This window comes from Pseudorasbora parva, chromosome 20 (genome assembly GCF_024679245.1).
Source record: "Pseudorasbora parva isolate DD20220531a chromosome 20, ASM2467924v1, whole genome shotgun sequence".
NCBI classification, from domain to species: domain Eukaryota; kingdom Metazoa; phylum Chordata; class Actinopteri; order Cypriniformes; family Gobionidae; genus Pseudorasbora; species Pseudorasbora parva.
In genome coordinates this window covers 38,271,448-38,289,802 of record NC_090191.1, presented here as the reverse complement: position 1 = coordinate 38,289,802, position 18,355 = coordinate 38,271,448, and the positions used below count along the sequence as shown (strand labels likewise).

The 18,355-nt window shown below is 37.8% G+C and overlaps 2 protein-coding genes across 3 annotated transcripts; one reads left to right on the top strand and one right to left on the bottom strand.

Annotated features, from left to right (window-relative positions):
* The first annotated feature begins 3,486 nt into the window (after positions 1-3,486).
* si:ch73-139j3.4 (CD82 antigen) lies at positions 3,487-10,553 on the top strand. 2 transcript variants are annotated; one of them, XM_067427513.1, is made up of 9 exons: positions 3,487-3,632; positions 3,777-3,879; positions 4,109-4,168; positions 4,367-4,477; positions 4,589-4,663; positions 6,384-6,497; positions 6,618-6,782; positions 6,880-6,963; positions 8,873-10,553. In XM_067427513.1, exons 2-9 carry the CDS (start codon positions 3,814-3,816, stop codon positions 9,194-9,196), a joined length of 999 nt encoding a protein of 332 aa, XP_067283614.1. In that variant the 5' UTR covers positions 3,487-3,632; positions 3,777-3,813; the 3' UTR covers positions 9,197-10,553. The 2 variants fall into 2 exon arrangements, with proteins under 2 accessions (XP_067283614.1, XP_067283613.1); XM_067427512.1 differs by having other exon boundaries at positions 4,109-4,187; positions 4,362-4,477; positions 8,873-10,552.
* Positions 10,554-11,668: 1,115 nt separating this feature from the next.
* On the bottom strand, positions 11,669-18,055 carry kitlgb (kit ligand b). Its single transcript, XM_067428065.1, has 8 exons — positions 17,951-18,055; positions 17,602-17,709; positions 17,198-17,254; positions 16,622-16,780; positions 16,368-16,539; positions 13,530-13,630; positions 13,167-13,321; positions 11,669-13,066 (listed from the first exon to the last, which is right to left on the bottom strand). Exons 1-8 carry the CDS (start codon positions 17,972-17,974, stop codon positions 13,024-13,026), a joined length of 819 nt encoding a protein of 272 aa, XP_067284166.1. The 5' UTR covers positions 17,975-18,055; the 3' UTR covers positions 11,669-13,023.
* Positions 18,056-18,355: the final 300 nt, after the last annotated feature.

The following is an 18,355-nucleotide window of genomic DNA, read 5'->3' as shown; positions in this document are numbered from 1 at the left end:
GTATTGTAGCACAATGCTGGTACCATGATGATATCATGCACTCTGAACAATGCTGGGTTAAAAAAAAACAAGCTGGGTTGAAAATGGACAAACCCAGCAGTTGGGTTAAATGTTTACCCAACTATTGTTTAAATATTACTATATGTCTGGCTTAAAATGAACCCCCCATTCATTAAACATAATAATGTTAATTTATTAAACATATGAATAAATGTTAATTTCCAACATTCTTTGGGTTCATTTTAAGCAAGCAATTTATTTTAAAAGGCCTTAAAAACATTATCTGTTTGCAATTATATTCCTTTTTTCAGTGTCATGTAGGCTAAATTTCATATTTTATCAATATTCAATTTATTTTTAACATTTTTGCATAGGCTATTTTGTTGTAGCCTACTGTTTTGAGCATCAATAAATACATAAAAAAAATTAAAAGAAAGAAAGATTGTATTTATGAGTTGAATGCACATGAACAGTGGAAAACTCTTTTAATTTTCTTTAAGCCCCGACTTTAACGAGTTGGGGGCATTTCCTTGAGAAACACGGCAGGAATTACCACAATAGGTAGGCTATTTAGCAGTGACATTGTCAGGCTTTTTTATTTACAACAAAATAAGCTATTCCCTGCACAAAAATGAATGGCATTGTAATGTAACAATATAATACAGTGGTGGTCAAAATTGTTGGCACCCCAGGTAAATATGATCAAATATGGCTGTAAAACAAAAATCTGCATTTATCCTTTTGATCTTTTATTCAAAAAATTCACAAAAAGCTAACCTTTCACTGAAGTAAAATAATTGAAAATGGGGGGTAAATCACATTATGAAATAAATACATTTCTCCAAAACATGTTGGCCACAATTATTGGCACCACTACAGTTTTTTATGAGTAAAATATCTCTGAAGTATATCACATTAATATTTACATTTGTTAGCACACCAGGGTGACAAGGAACATTACATCATCCAACTATGATTTCTTGTTTCACAGGAGTATAAATATGAGGAAACACAAAGGCCAAATTCCTTTAATCATTCATCACAATAAGTAAAACCGCAGAATACATTTCTGATGTGCAGCAAAAGATTGTTGAGCTTCACAAAATAGAAAGTGGCTGTAGGAAAATAGCTAAAGCATTGAAAATTCAAATTTCCACCATCAGGGCAATAATTAATAAGTTCTAAACAACTAAAGATGTTACAAGTCTGTCTGAAAGAGGTCATGTGTGTATATCTTATAATGCATGGCAAGGACAAACTTTTGAATGGCCAAAGACCCAAGAGTTGCCAAGGATCACAGATGGAGAATCGCAGATATTAGTTGAGTCAAACATCCCCTACATCACCACATGTTGTTTGGGAGGGATTCAAGAAAAATCCTCCTCGCTCATCCAAAAAACAAACTCCAGCTTATTCAGCTGTCAGACATGACTGTAAAGTCAAAAGAGACCTGGTTCTGTAGTCAGACAAAACTATAAAACAGCTTTTTGGCAGCAAACCCATCAGATGGGTTTGGTGCAAACAGGAATAAAAGTACCCCATGCCCACGGCTATAAATACCACTGGATCTTTAATGTTGTGGGCCTATTTTTTTGCTGGAGGTCCTGGACATCTTGTTCAGATACATTATAATGGATTCTAGCAAAAACCAGCAGATAAAAAATCAAAACCTGACGGCCTCTGCTAGAAATCTTATAATGGGCCGTGGTTGGATCTCCCATCAGGACAACGATCCAAAACTAACATCAAAATCAACACACACCTGTGTCACTGAGCACAGAATGAAGCTTCTGCCATGACCGTCCCAGTCCTCTGACCTGAACCACAGAAGAAGCACCAGCATGGAGATGTGAATCTGAAGGATCTGGAGAGATTCAGTTTGGAGGAATGGTCTCTGATCTCTTGTCAGGTGTTCTCCAAACTCATCAGGCATTATAGGAGAAGACTCAGAGCTGTTATCTTGGCAATAGGAGGTTGCAAAAAGTATTTAATGAAAGGGTGCCAATAATTGTGGCCAACGTGTTTTGGAGAAAAGCATTTATTTCATAATGTGATTTACCCAATGTTCAAATATTTTACTTCAGTGAAAGGTTAGATTTTTGAGATTTAAAAAAAATAAAAGATCAAAAGGATAAAATATGCAGATTTATTTTACAACAATACTTGATCACCAGGGGTACCAACTATTTTGACCACCACTGTATGTAACGATAAAGTGCAGTGGTTTCATAGATTCATTTAAAACATTAAAAAGCAAAACTTTTTAATTCTTTCTTCATTTTCTGGAAGTAGAGCTCAAAAACATTCCTGTATTCGTTTGTGTAGTTAATTAAGAGAAGAACGTACCGCCATATTGCTTTGATAAAAAAGTGACACACCTCACCTGATGTCGTAACTCGTAAAGACGAACTTCCCAGAAGGACTTGAAAGCACCATTTGATTCATATTAAATCATTATCATGCTGATAGTATTTACATGGTATTCTAAAGTAATTCAAATACTATTTTATTATAATCAGGATACAAGTCTAAACGTGTATTAGTAGATAGATAGATAGATAGATAGATAGATAGATAGATAGATAGATAGATAGATGTCCAAATTGTCCATAGATAGATAGAAAGATAGATAGATAGATAGATAGATAGATAGATAGATAGATAGATAGATAGATAGACAGACAGACAGTCAGACAGACAGACAGACAGACAGATAGATAGATAGATAGATAGATAGATAGATAGATAGATAGATAGATAGATAGATAGATAGACAGACAGACAGACAGACAGACAGACAGACAGACAGACAGACAGACAGACAGACAGACAGACAGATAGATAGATAGATAGATAGATAGATAGATAGATAGATAGATAGATAGATAGATAGATAGATAGATAGATAGATAGATAGATAGATAGATAGATAGATAGATAGATGTCCAAATTGTCCATAGATAGATAGATAGATAGATAGATAGATAGATAGACAGACAGACAGACAGACAGACAGACAGACAGACAGACAGACAGATAGACAGATAGATAGATAGATAGATAGATAGATAGATAGATAGATAGATAGATAGATAGATAGATAGATAGATAGATAGATAGATAGATAGATAGATAGATAGATAGATAGATAGATAGATAGATAGATAGATAGATAGATAGATAGATAGATAGATAGATAGATAGATAGATATCCATGTCCAAAAGCCATCCTGGTACTTCTTGGTAACCCTTTATTAGATGACCCTGATGAAATAACAAACTTAAACCATTGCACAACAGGCCTATAAGTAAAGAAAATAAACATGGTCATTTTTCACATTCTGATCCCTGTCAAAACCCTTATTTAACACACAAAACACTGGGCACATGCGGTGTAGTGTCAAGCACAACACAAGTGATTGTTAAAGTTAATCATTTATGTTGTTATGAGGAAGTGAACTTTAAGCATGAGATGCATTACAAGGATCTCCAGGAAACCATTATGTTCCCAGATGGCGTATGAAGCACACATATTTGAAGCACAGAAGAAAATTGGATGCATAATATAAAAACTTCTAGACACTCTCATACCAAATTGACAAATAACAAGGAAAACTGGTTTAGCAATACAGGTAATTCAAACCTTTGAAAGTGAATTCCTGTGACACTTAAGCAATGGACAGCTAGCTTTGGTGTGTTAGTTTTGTTCTTAATTTCTTAGTGAAAGCTATTTTTCAAGGAAAATGATCTTTTGTCACGTATTCTTGTGTTTTTAGGTTTCATGTGAAGCTGTGGCAGTGTGTTAAAGGCAACATGAAAGCAGACGACAAACTTCAGATCCTGAAATTCTTTCTAATGCTTGTCAATTCCTTCTTTGTGGTAAGATTAAATATATGAACTGTATGTTATCGGCAAGAGAGACGTTTTATGTTTGTTTATTAGTTACAAAGAGCTTCAATCAAATCTATGAATCATACAGTGGACAATGACATAAAGCCCATGATATGATATGCTCGTGTTCTTCCAGCAGTATATAAAGCAAATAAAACGTCTAAATTCATCCATGGCTACATGTACAAACAAGTAACAAATGTAATAATCTTGACAGATTCTTGGCATCAGCATTTTAGCGTGTTCTGCTTGGATTTTGTTTGATAAAGACAGCTTTGTAAGTGTCCTCAGTTCAGGTAAGATTTCTTGTTTAGTCTATCATTATGTTTCAACTCCAAATAGGAGTTATTACACAATGCATTTTGCACCATATAATAATGTTTTAGGGTATGATGTTTTCTCCATTGTCTCACTGAAAAAAATCGTTTGTCCTTTGGCGTGTTAATGAAGCGAAACGTGTGGTCTCTCAGGACAGGACGTAAAGTTGGTGGCTGGGGGGCTCTTTTTCATCGGCCTCGTTGTGTTTGCTGTGTCCTTTCTGGGTTGTGCTGGTGCCTATTTTGAGAGCAGATGTTTCATCATATTTGTAAGCATGACTGTACATTCATGCACACTACACAAAGACACTGATAACAACATAAATTTTACGCTGTTATAAAAGCTTGCTGTTAACGTTTCCTCTTCTCTGTTTTTTCAGTATCTGTGCTTCTTAATCGTCATCATACTGGGTCAGATTTTCATCACCCTTGTGCTATTAATACAAAGGCAGAAGGCAAGTCTAGTATAGAAAAACACAAACTGTAAACCCGAATAAGTTGGCAAAACTCAAAGAAAGAGGCAATCGGTTACATTGGGAGCATACTCTGCTAATCTCATGTTAATCCTTAGTACCTATAGAGAGTATACACTGTAAAAAATATTTTAGATTTTTGTTGGTTTAACTTAAAAAAGTAAGTAACCTGGTTGCCTTAAAATTTTGAGTTGATTGAAATTAAAAATTTGAGTTGATACAATGAAGGAAATTTGTTTAATAAATAGAAACTCACAATATTTTTGTATCTGAACCACATAAAAAATTTGATAAATCATGAAAATATCACAATTTGGCATATTTCACTGCGTCATCAGAAATAAAACACACATAATTACCCAATATGCTTACAAAATCTTTTAATAATATTTTAATAAAGGTTGTCAAATCTCAAAAAATGTTCATTGTATTAACTCAAAATTTTAATTTCAATGATCTCAATTTTTTTTAAGGCAACCAGGTAACTTTTTTTCTAAATAATTTTTTACAGTGTAGTATTGCATCCTTCATATCTCCGAAGAGTCTTTAGTTTTATTATATTTATAAAAGACAGATACGCTGTATTGATTCTTTCTAAACACAGCCGAGCTCATGGAGGCGTGCAGTGGGTGGAGCTAAAGAGTCACAAGCGCACACACACACACACACACACACACACTCAGACACACACACACACACACACACACACACACACACACACACACACACACACACATACACACTCAGACACACACACACACACACACACACACACACACACACACACACACACACACACACGCACTACATCAGTGCACTATCCCTGGATAACTATCGATTCACCATAAGTTTGTGTTGTTTACATTTGCTGTGCCAATTGCCAACAAAACACAGATATTTAATGCAGTTTCACTCACCACCTGCGGTTTCGAACAAACAAAGACACTTGCAGAACTCTGTTGCTGCTCTGAAAGAAAAAACTGCATCCACTGTTTCCTTAACACTAGTTTATTTGCGAAGCTGAACATGGTTATTGTTCCCTCACAACCAAATACACTTCTTTGGTGACATTGTTGATTTTGTGGTCTAAACACTTTGTGGTACTGCCGACGGCTCCCATAACCCAAACGAAACACTCGTTGCTCTCGCTCTGGTTGATGTGTGGCCGCGCTCATCCAGGAAAAGTGTCCATACGAGTTATTCCGCCCTTTATGACCTTTATCATATACAAGGCCATACTCGGAAGAAAAACAGCTTTTCTCTAACTCCTACGGTGGCCGATTTAGTCCAAGATTAACATGGCAATCCCCCTCTTCACATTCGACACGGTGCCATTGAGTGTTAAAACGCGAAAGGCGAAGCTTGAATTTACGGGTATGTCCCTCTTTGGCTAATGTACTTTCAAGATGGAGGGGCAACATGGCGACCGGCATTCGAACCCCTCACCCGTATGTGTTTTCAATGGCATATTATAAACTTACGAGAAAACTTTATTACTTAAAAAAAGTAAATATACATTAATGAGCACATATATTTTTGAAAGAACTAAGTGTTTTTAGCTAAGAATAAACTAAAAAAGTGTAGCTTTAAGCATTAGGGTTTTTAACTTCAAATTCACTTATTCAAGTATATTAACTGATTGACATAATTATTAAACAAATTGTCTAATGCAATTTAATTCAATTTTTTTGAATGTTACCAGATTGAGCAGATTTTGAGGGATAATGTGGACGACATCATTAGGCAGTATGGAGGAAATGAAACCCATACGTGGATGGAACCATCCTGGAAACTTCTAGACAGCGTGCAGACTTCTGTATGTGCATGATTTACATCTTCACTGCTCAAGAGTCCAACAGTCTTATCTGGTAATCAGTCATAGCAAGGTGTTTTGATAGAAGTGCTTTTTTTCCCCCTTTTTTTTTTTTTGCTGTAGGCAAAATGCTGCGGTAGACTGACCTCAAATGAATGGAGGAATAACTCAGTTATTGAATCCCTGGGAGAGACTGACATCTACCCTTGCTCTTGTTTCAATGGTACCTGCCCTGTAATTCTGCTTGGAACACACAGCTTTGGAAATGGTTCAGACATCTATAAAACGGTAACACACGCTGTCCTTTTCCATCATCCCAAGCCTTCACTTAATCATTTCCCTGTTGATTTAATTTGCACACTAAAACAGATTTGTTTGGTGATAGGGCTGTGAGAAGATTCTAGGGGAATGGCTAGAGAAGAATATAATCGTAATATTGGGAATGGACGTTGGCCTTCTTTTGATTCAGGTAAAGATATGCTAAATGATTTTTTCATACAATATATAACCAATTAAAATAGTACTCTTAAGTACAAGATATAGGCATCTTGGATTTATTTAAAATACAATACAATAAAATAAATAACTTTATTTTTCTCTCTTCTAAGTAACATTACAAATTAAGCATCTTGTACAGCAAAAAAATTAATAAATAACCATTGTTCTTTATATTTCTCCCTGGTAAGTACATAATGCAATGCACTTTCAGTGAATGAGCTTAAACTGTACTGAACCGGAAATATATTTCTGAACTGAGGACACATTTACACAACAATGATATGCTTAAAACAGAGAAGTTTTTTTCTCTGAGGTTTCCACTACAGACGACAACACTGTCAAAATGATCCCCATTCACACAGATCCTCAAAAACGACTACAGATGCTGTATTCTGCTGCCAGGCCATTAGTTGTTTAGTGAACATGCATGTGCATGATGTCATAGTTTTCACAGATTAATGTTTTTGTTGTTTACACAGATACCAGTTTCAAAATCTTGCACCTCAGAACCCATTTTCAAAAGTTTGCATTTTCAGGCCCACAAAACGTTGCTGTCGTGTAAATGAAAGGACAAAATGCATGTTTTTTTGTTGAAAACTGTTTTGTGTAAACAGCCCCTGAGATAGGATATTTAAAATAGTATTTTGGTAACACTTTACCATAAGATCGCATTATAATGCTAGTTAATGCATTAAATATCTACTCCAGTCATGAAACTCTAGGGCTGATTGGTCCTTTACATGCAGTCTGGAAGCAATCACATCATTACCGCATGACACAAGCTGATGGGCTCTGCTGATCCTGCAGCCAATTAGATCGCTTGCTTAACATTTAAATAGGTAGGTTGAGTGTTTGTGCTATCAGAGTTCCTCTGAAACCCTCCACCTCCCCCAACTCCACCTGCCTAGATCTGCTTCAGTATTTATACACCGATCAGGCATAACATTATGACCTAATATTGTGCTAATATTGCTGCCAAAATAGCTCTGACCCGTCGAGGCATGGACTCCACTACTAGACACCTTAAGGTGTGCTGTGGTATCTGGCACCAAGATGTTAGCAGCAGATCATTTAAGTCCTGTAAGTTGCAAGGTGGCCTCCATGGATCGGACTTGCTTGTTCGGCACATCCCACAGATGCTCGATTGGATTGAGATCTGGGGAATTTGGGGGCCAAGTCAAGAACTCAACCTTTGTATCATGCTCCTCAAACCATTCCTGAACTATTTCCGCTTTGTGTCAGGGCGCATTATCCTGATTAAAGAGGCCACAGCCAACAGAGAATACTGTTTCCATGAAAGGGTGTACATGGTCTTCAACAATGTTTTGGTTGGTACGTAACATCAACATGAAGGGCAGGACCCAAGATTCCCAGCAGAACATTGCCCAAAGCTTCGAACGCATCAACTTTGAGGACACAATGTCCACTTGCTGGCTAGTATATCACACACACTAACCACAGTAAAGAGATAATCAGTGTTATTGACTTCACCTGTCAGTGGTCATAATGTTATGCCTGATTGGTGTATATGTCTCTTCATGCAGCAGCATCAAATCTCACATGCTCACGGCAGTGTCTCTATTAGCAGTAGTAAGGCCATACATTCTCTACAGCTTTCCATATTCAATAACATGCAAAAAACTATTTCAAGAGTTGAACTATGACTTACAGTATTTATTAACGTTAGTTTAATTTATTAACTGTTTGTCGGCTCATAATATTAATAGATAGGCTACTTTTTGATCAGTAAATGTTTAACTTAACATTAATTAAAATGAATGAATGCTTAAGAAGTATTTTTAATGTTATTACTAATAACTAATGTGTTACTAATGGAACAGATCTAACACATTTGGATCGTTTTGTCTCGTAATGCTCAGATCCTTCAGTTTATCTTTGGTGTCCAAACCTGCAAATGCATCAGCCGCAAGACGAGGGAACTACATCCCAATAATCTGCTGAACGCCATGGAGGACAATCCCGCAACGGAGCCTAGACAGCAGCAGCACCACAGTACAGAAAATCAGCAGTCTGAAATACAAACCTATAACCCTCAAATGGACAGTGGCTACTATCAATATAACAATCCTGAAGTGTACAAACAGGACAACAGCCCTCATAATTTGAAATACCAACAGAGCTACAATGGCAGACGGGATCAGGGGTATGTGCCCCACCAGAGCTACAGTCATGATGATTACTAAAGCCAGGTTTCTTGAGTAACGCGATCGGATTGGGATGGGCTAATTTGCTGGTTTAAAAATAACATGTTGTACAAAGAGCACGCTGTGGTCTATGTCTGACCAAAGACACTTAAAACCTTCTCGTAAGGCCATTGTTTTGTTTCACTAAGTTCAGGTTAATGCCTGTTCCCAAGAGTATCGTTTATCATTTTAAAGACAACCAGCATAGCCTTCTCAAACAATTCATTCCAGACCTTCCAGGTCAAAGGCAACTCAACAGCAACTCAACATTTTTCTGTAGAAGTCAGTTCTGGGTTTTTAGCAGATTTTATCTTAAGCATCCATTTTATTGTAATGCCCAATGACAAGTTTACAGGTATTGTATAACTGTAGAAGTGTAATTATATAAAAATACTGACCTGAAGTCATAACTGATCCTATATGAGACAATCCACACAATTTTTTTAAACACTGTTATATGGCAAAAAATATTAATGAGTATATAAAATAAAAAAATGTTACTCTTTTTAAATAAAGAATGTAAATCTACTTGTGTTTTACTTAAAACATACAATTAGAAATAAACATGTTTATATACACAACAGCTATATTTACATTATTTTGATTATTACTAATCAATAGAGAACAAAAAACACACAAACTATTTAAAATGCACGTAAGCCATTAGTCATCCTTTGCTTTCCGTGCCACGGAGATGATTTGAGGGCTTGTTTTGTAAATCATTGCACACTCAGACCTGCTTTATGAGTCAAGACTTGATGTTAGTGACACTGGAGGCCGTTCAGTGTGTGAATGTATCTGTGTGTGTCGGAAGCTGAGTCGGCGAGTCAAGAGTGGGCTTTGACTGAAGTTTGATGGACGACACTCTCTATAGACCATAAAGAGCGGCGTTTCTGTCCGCATGAGAGGGCCCTTTGTTACGGTCGATCTGCGGTTGATGATAGCCAGGCTGACATTACTGACCTCGTGCGGTTATGAGTTGGCAGTCATGCTTTACGACAACAGTTGACAGCGCACGCATTGATGGAGACAAAGAGAAAGTTACATGGAGAGGAGCTTGAGATTTCCACTGCCAGTACCTGATCCTGCTCTGGAAGAATGACAGTGATGTAGAATGAATCAATGAGTCAATGGGGATTTTCAGGACTATCTGGGATACACCATGCCAGTCACACAAAAAAACAGCATGAAAGGGCTATTTAAGGCTACATTTTAAAGGAATAGTTTATCTAAAAAAGAAAACCCTCAAAATGAGACGTTTTGAAGAATGTTCATGCTGTTCTTATATTGTAACAATGGACTGTCAAGCTTCAAAAATAATAAAAAAAGACACCAAGAAACTCTAAATATAGTGAACATGACTCATTGATAATATTCTGTAGCCGAATGTCAGCTTTGTGCAAGGGCTATATGTAAGAATTTGTAATTATTAACCGCTTATTTATTGCCAATGTGTGAACAGCTTGTAATGAAAAAAGGACAAAAAAACAAGACCTTCCCTGAATTGTCTAGGTTGTCAGTGAAAGCCTGTAGATGGATTTATATGTGAAAGACTCGGGATGTTTTCACTGGGAAAATCTAAAGGATGTGACACTTAAACGCGCTCCCAAGAGCTGCTTTTTTCCATTCTGACACATGAAACAAATGCTACAATGTTTAGGATAATGCCGATTCTTATCATAACAGTGTAATCTTATTGACCTCATTTTGCTGAGCTCGCACAAACATATCCACATCGCAATGATCGTCTGCTTTCTTAACTGCTGCTTTCTCACCGCTGTCATTTTTGCTGCATTTAGTTTATTATTGAGAGGAAATCGCACAGCACATATTTATTTACATATTCATCTAAATATTTCCAACTTTTTACTTCTACACGAAGAACGAAAAATAACTTTGTCGTGAGTATATCAGGGCCTTGAATCACGTTCAGTCTATAATGCATTAGGTGTGCATGAATGCAAGCACAAATTGCTGGCTGCAGTTCAGATAACATCCACCGGTGTCGCTAATAACAAGGGTTTCTGAATTTTATACCTAGCCCGTTTGAGTCGATATTTACAGAGATTCCTCACAAATCTTATTGCTCTTCAAAGTCGCTTTAGATATTGGGATTTGGATTGGGATAGTCCAACCCAAAATGTTGTTCCAAACCTGTACGAGTTTCTTTCTTCTGAACACAAAATAAGATATTTTAAATCAAACATTAGCCATTGACTTTCATAGTAGGAAAAAAATACAATGGCTACCTTCAACTGTCTGGTTACTGTTATTCTTCAAAATTATCTTCTTTTGTGTTTAACAGATTAAAGAAATGACTTGAGGGTGAGTAAATGATGATAAAAATGTTCATTTTTATGGTGAACAGTCTCTTTAAGTTGCATATAATACATTAATTTAATTGCATTAGATACAAACAAACCAAGTGCAAAAAAGCAAACCTAGATTTTAGTTAACTTGTGTAGTACGAAGTCCATTTACAAAGGTGTCTTAGCACAGGTGTAGTTCATCACATTAACAATGAACATGCTCATCAGACAGAACCAAACAAACTTCTTTTTGTGAAATGCTTAAAGTATGTAAAAAGTAAAGCTAACTTGGTTTGATATCTTATTCTATAATGTACTGAAATGTATACATTTAGTGCACCTTTTCTAGTATGGAAAGAAGCAGCATGAACATTCATCAAAACCTCCCCTTTTGTGTTTTACGGAAGAAAGTGAGTCATCCGATATCATGGTGAGTAAATGATTTTCAATTTCTGGTGAACCATCCCTTTAAACACTAAATGGAATCCTGTTCTAAATCACAAACAAATCGATTCTAATCTACTCAGTTGGCCTTAATCGCATGACATAAATGATATTTAGCTTCAGTAGGAAGATAATTAGACACCGGAAGAGAATGAGCGAGAGATTCTATAGCAAGTGAGATTGAATTATAGGACATGAGTCATGTTGATGTTACATCTTCATCATGTGAGCTCTTTTCTCATGCTTTCTGGGTTTCCCCATATTGTCACGAAAACAATCAGCTCTTGTTGCGGCGCCGGAGTGTGTGAGCATGTGTACACGGCCAAACTAGATAATACAACGCAAGCGGACCGATGACCTGGCTTACAGACCCTCTCAAGAGGGACAGAGACGGCCGATTCTTCCAGCTGGAGTGTGTTTGTGTGAGAGAGACAGAGTTCGGACACGTTAAAGCCAAAGTGGATGGAACGAGAGTCCGACGTCTGATACCTCCGGATCTTGTGAGGATCCAGTGTTCACAGACACGCATCAAGGGCTTCAAGATCCCCTCCAGCAGTATCAGCGAATAAATGAGTAGTAAAAGAAGTGGCAAAAATCTTAGCACTGTTGTCCAAGCTCTAAATCAAACGTCTTTCTAGACAAGCCCGTGCTCTGTTCCAGAGACGTTAAACCACCGTCCTCATGCAATGGGGCGCTGGCACAAAAAAGCCATTTATCCTCTGCGGAGAGCCCTGCAGGACCAGTGGCGTTCCTCAAAGCCAACGAGCAGCCGCGGGCACTGCAGTCGACCAGCCGACACGCTCATCAAAGAGCCACGCTTCCTGCCGGATGAAATCATAAAGGTTTTTCCATTGATGTTTTTAGGATGGCATCCCAGACTCTCATTGATTGGTTAAGCCCGACAAGTTGCGATTTGTCTGTTTTTTTTGGTTGTTGTGAAGAGTAGGTATGGCTTGATGAGTAAATCTAGAAACATCTGATGCATCCCTCCTGACAAAATATTCCCTTCATTGTCCGTTTCATAAATCCGGGGAAATACTGCCATTTCCTTTGGTTTCCCTCATGCATTTTTGATTAAACCTCTGTGTCTGCACACCCTAAAGAATCCAGCCACGCCCTGTGAGGATGCCACATGGCGATGGAAAAATGGGCTTTGTTAGGTCTTGTTTACTAACTGGTTAACAGACAAAGACTTGTTGCAACTAACAAACTGCTACCTGTCCTGTTGACTGCTGGAGCCGGGACCAGAATCCCCTCGCGCAGCTCCGCTGTGGGGCTCGGTTCTGCTTTCCTCAGCTCTGTCGTGGGGCTCAGGCAAACTGAGAGTCACTTCATGCATTCTTTGTGCACAACAGCCTCCTCTTCTGAATACCTGCAGATTGAGATAGCTTTGTAGTTTCTATGATAATTGACCTTAGTGAGAAGTGCAAGACACGGGTGTTCTTGAAGCATGTCAATGCAAAAATTACAAAAATTTCATTGAACGCCTTCAGGGCTTCCTTACTACTGTGACGCAAGGAAAAGCAACTTCTGCTGGTAAACATGGTTATATATTATGTAATATATAGGAACTAACATACCATCCTGACAGTGAGAACCAGAAGCGCCATGAAGGGGATGATGAGCACCGCCAGGAGCCCATGAATCGCCCCGTTCATACCATTCGGTTGTCTGCTTTGACCTGCCAGAACATAAAAGCACATTCCCGTTTTAGTTCTTACGTGTACACCACACACTATATATATAGCATGAAGTATGTGGACATCTGAATGCCACACCCATTTGTGGTTGTTGAGCATTTTAAAAGCATTGGCATTAATAAAGAGTTTATCCTCCCTAGCAGCTTTCTTCTGTATGTTAAGACATTGCTTCCATTCAAACACAAGAGCATCAGTGAGTCAGTGTTAATCTCCTCAATGAAATTACTAAGTAAAATAGTAGTTAAACATGTAATATGTTTGGTTACATATGTAATATGTAATATTTTTATGTTGCGGGTCAAATTGGACCCTAATTGGATTCAATGCAATTCACAAAGAATCAGGAAAAATCTGTAAACCTTTAATATTAAACAAAAATAAATGTGAATATTATAAACAGTATTGCAACAATTTTAAATGTTTTTGATTTATTTTTGTATGCTTTCCTGAAGCTCAAAAAGAAGAGCATGGCGCTTGCATCGCCAAAATCATGCATTTGAAATGAACATTGAACTGATAAAAATGTACGCCTTCAACGCAGTGTACATTTCTTTTGGATAAAAGAGTCTGCCAAATGCATTAATGTAAATTTAAATACTCTCGGAGGTAGTTGAGAAAATTTCATTTTTTCTTTTTATTTTGGGTCGGCACTTGTCTGGCTATCACCAGACCAAGCTCAGTTTAAGATTGAACATTGGTCTGAGGAGTCTGCTCTGTGTTTTTTACTACATTAGAGGCGGGATCAACGAGCATTATTTGAATGACTCTGTATGCGATGGGATAGTCCTTCAACCAATCAGAGTTGCCGGGTGCAATCAAATCTCCGGCAGATCAGGCTGGGTTTACCATGAACAGGTAGCCTAGAAATCTAGACACACCCTAGCAGCAGCAAATCTAATCTACCGCGAGTGTCGTCTAGCAACTCTCAATACACTTCTGAGCTGTAAACGGCAAACTCTGGTCAGCCCAATCACATCGTGCACAGAGTCAGTGGGCGGGGCTTAACATATTAACGGCCAAGTTGCGCTTGCGTGCTTCTAGTAAACACGGAAACTGGCGAACGGCGGTCTTTCGAATCAGCTTTGACCACGACTCTGGAAGACTTGGAGTTAAGCTTTTCTCTGAGAAAAGAACAAAGAACAGAACTGAAGTCATTTTTAAGAAGGGAAGATGTGATGCGGAAGATGAAGGTGTTCGGAGTTTAGCCGACCGGATACGCCGAAAGTTTAATCTGTCAACTAACGTTAGCTCTGTTTCACCTTCGTTGCTCTGGTTGGTGTAGCGCTATCCTATCGCGTGCAGAGGGAGTTTGAAAGACAAGCGTTTATCCCGGCCCTCGGATTGAGCTGTCAATGGTGAGTTTCCAGAACTGGGGTTTACCTTGAAATCGCATAAAAATTGTCAGAAATATTGTACACACATTCTACAACCCCTCAGTATGTCAAAACCTTGCAGGCATGTTCATGACCCTAAACTAGAAATTGTCACAAAATGTAAAAAAAAAGGTTAACCAGTTTTTCTGACAACTCAATTTTGTGTTGCGGTTCAAACTGTCAAACTGCAACATAATACAAGGGATATACATCATATCACGCGTCCCAACCGCTTTTTTGTTAACTCTTTTAACAAAAGATTTAAAGTAGCCCCTGAGACTTTAAATTAATAATTTAATAACACATTCCGTTATATCAGTTTATGGTCACATGACATGAGGTACAAAAATAAAATATTGAAATTTAGTTTTGAATGCTTTCATTTTAAAAATATTTATTTATTTATTTTGTATGTTTTTTTTTATTAATAACTCCCAGTATTTCCTTCACAAACCCCACAAGTTTTAGAAGCCCTCTATTATAACTTTAGCAGGATTTATCCATTTAATCAGCACAAGTTCAAAAACTAAAACGTAAATAAAAACTGGTCAAATGAAACGCTTCTTGACCATATGAGATTAACCATATTATATAAAAGTTATGTGCTAATCCGAATTTAATCTCGTGAATGCAGTCTCTCCATAACACTGCACTAAAACACAGACAATGAAAATGAATAAAAAAATAGCATAAATAATTCATTATACTGCAATATTTTAGGAGCTCACGTTCTCACAACAAGGACAGAATTCATGTTATATTAAAATGTTTTAATATTTAATTTAGCCCTTTCTGTCAACTAAAATGCAACATAATATTGAGAATATTTCACATTTGCATATTTAAACAACACAAGATAACAGGTCTGGGCTTTGCAGAGGCCTGTCAAGTTCTGCCACACCAGACTCAATAAATCAAATCTTTATGGAGCTCAGGGACAGTCTCATGACGGACCCTCTGCAAATGCTTTCACAGTTCTTGAGAACGCCGTCGCATGATTGGTTAGATCTACACTCCTGCTTTACAAACAACGAGACTACCGATTTCCCTGCTATAGTGTGTGTGTGTATATGTTTTGCACACGTCCTCAATTTTTTCATGCATATGTTCACAATAGAATCTGCCTCCTTGGAACTCTGAAAAACATCAGGAGTTTTCCGCAGAATTGGACATTTTACATATCCGTTGCTCTTTGCTTTATTATCTTTGCATCCATTCTGCAGAACTGCATCCATTCTGCAGAACTGCATTCATTCTGTAGACATTACCTTCCCAAAACAGTCTGTAGATTCCATATCTGCTCATGCATCATATACATATCAAAACAAATTTTCTACGCATTCACCTGGTGTGAAAGGAGGGGCAGCGGGAGATTGGCAAGGAGGAGGAGTGCAGTGACGAATATCACCGAGCGTGGATCCAGCTTCAGCAAGAACCTCTTTAACATGGTTGAAGTAACGTCTAGTTGGCCATTTTACCCTTCTGTAGTGGCATTCGAATGTTTGCATCGTGCCCTCCTAGGGAAGACAAACAAACCAGAGTGAGCCGACAGCCATGACAACATTTCAAAGAATTTGAAAGTAAACTAGAAGAAATTACCAGCTCCTCGTTCTCCAGAGTGAAGCGAATACCCTGCAGCATTGTTATAAAAATAGTGATGTTCGCTTTATTGGTGGACAGGTTGCCAAACTTGAGGGCCAATGTTTTTAAACTGCTTTCAACTTTATACAGGTTCACATATAGCCAGCAAGCTCCACCCTTTAAAGGTCAGAAAAGAACATTTTTTTAGGCGTCACTGCTGGAACCGGCACAAACCACAACAACTCTTTCTCCATGTGATACATAATGTTTTATCTGCCGATGGCACCAAAACTAATTTGCAGACTTGCATGAGATATCAAACCAAGGGGTATTTAGTTCAAGCATGAGTGCATTTTCATGCAAGACATTTCCAGATAAAAACTGATTTAAAAAAAATTAAATATCATGGAAATGATGCAGAAATAGCTTGTTTGTTGAGAGAAAAGCTTTGCATTATTGTTTGCCATTTTATCATCTAATGTAATTAAATCCATACATTAAGTGCATTGTCCAAATATGATGGGCCAGTGTAGATGCATCCACATTGATAACAGAGCAAACTTAGTAAATTATCAAATATTTTTTCACACTTACCACATCCTTGGTGATGAAGTCGATTGGGATTCTGTAGTCACTGGGAAGGTTCTCACTCTGATGGGTTGAAAAACAAAAATAGGTTGTATAAAATGTAGTATTTAGAAGAAGTCCTAACTAGTGTAGGCAGTTTGTGAAATGTCACTGACATATGAAAAAAAATACAAAAATAAAACATTTCAGCCTAAGATGGTTTGTTGAGCTGTTCTCCAACTGGTCCCTCAGAGTGACCAGACCAACAAAAAACAGCTTAAAATCCCTCTAAAAGCAGGTTTCAGGTCAGCCCGAGTGACCAGTAAATCAACCGGTCTAGTTTAAGCTTTAGTTTTAGCAGGGTTTCACAAAACAAAACAAAACATAGAATGCATGAAAAGAATGAATAAAAACTCTGTTGCAAATCTTACCAATGTTTCCAACGTGGCCACATCATCAGTTAAAGGGCTTCCAAAAACACCTGAGCACGTCACAAGCCCAGAAAAAAGCAACACTAATACACAAATGCTTTCTCCGATCTAAAAACGAAAAAGTCTCAATGTAGTTACAGAGTAACAGCTATTAGAGACAGTAAATGACGCAATGCCACACGCCTATCCAGTCTGAACATGATCACAGGATCCATCTATATCATTTGACTATACAACTCCTAAAAGTAATGAAAAGTAATCAACCACTGCATAGAAAGTGAGTTGAACCACGGCGTGTTTGGCTACGCTGATGGTGTGCGTGCGCGTCCCCAAAAGTGCGTGTACTCACCTTAATCTCCCTCATGTGGAACATGGGAATATTAATAACAAATCAGCCGTACGTCTCCTTACTTTCTTCGTTTTCCCTGACAGCGGAATGCAGGCATGTTTGCGCCTGTACATCTGACTGGAGATAATCACAGGACGGGATGAGGATCAGTGGTTTTGGCGTGTCTTTCTCCTCCGGTCCCGATGGAGAGCATGGCGTGCTCAGCGCGCGACGCCTGTGCGTAATTTCGCCCTGCAGCGCTTCTGTGAATTGAATGGGGGCGGATGGACTTGTCCTCTGTGTTTAAGAGGTAGGGCGCTTTGACTCACTTTTAATGTGTAAAATAGAGAAAACTATTCATGAAAGGTTGAGTGACTCATCCAGACCTCAAACACAAGTGACATGGGAGTTTCGTTGTGCCCTTCA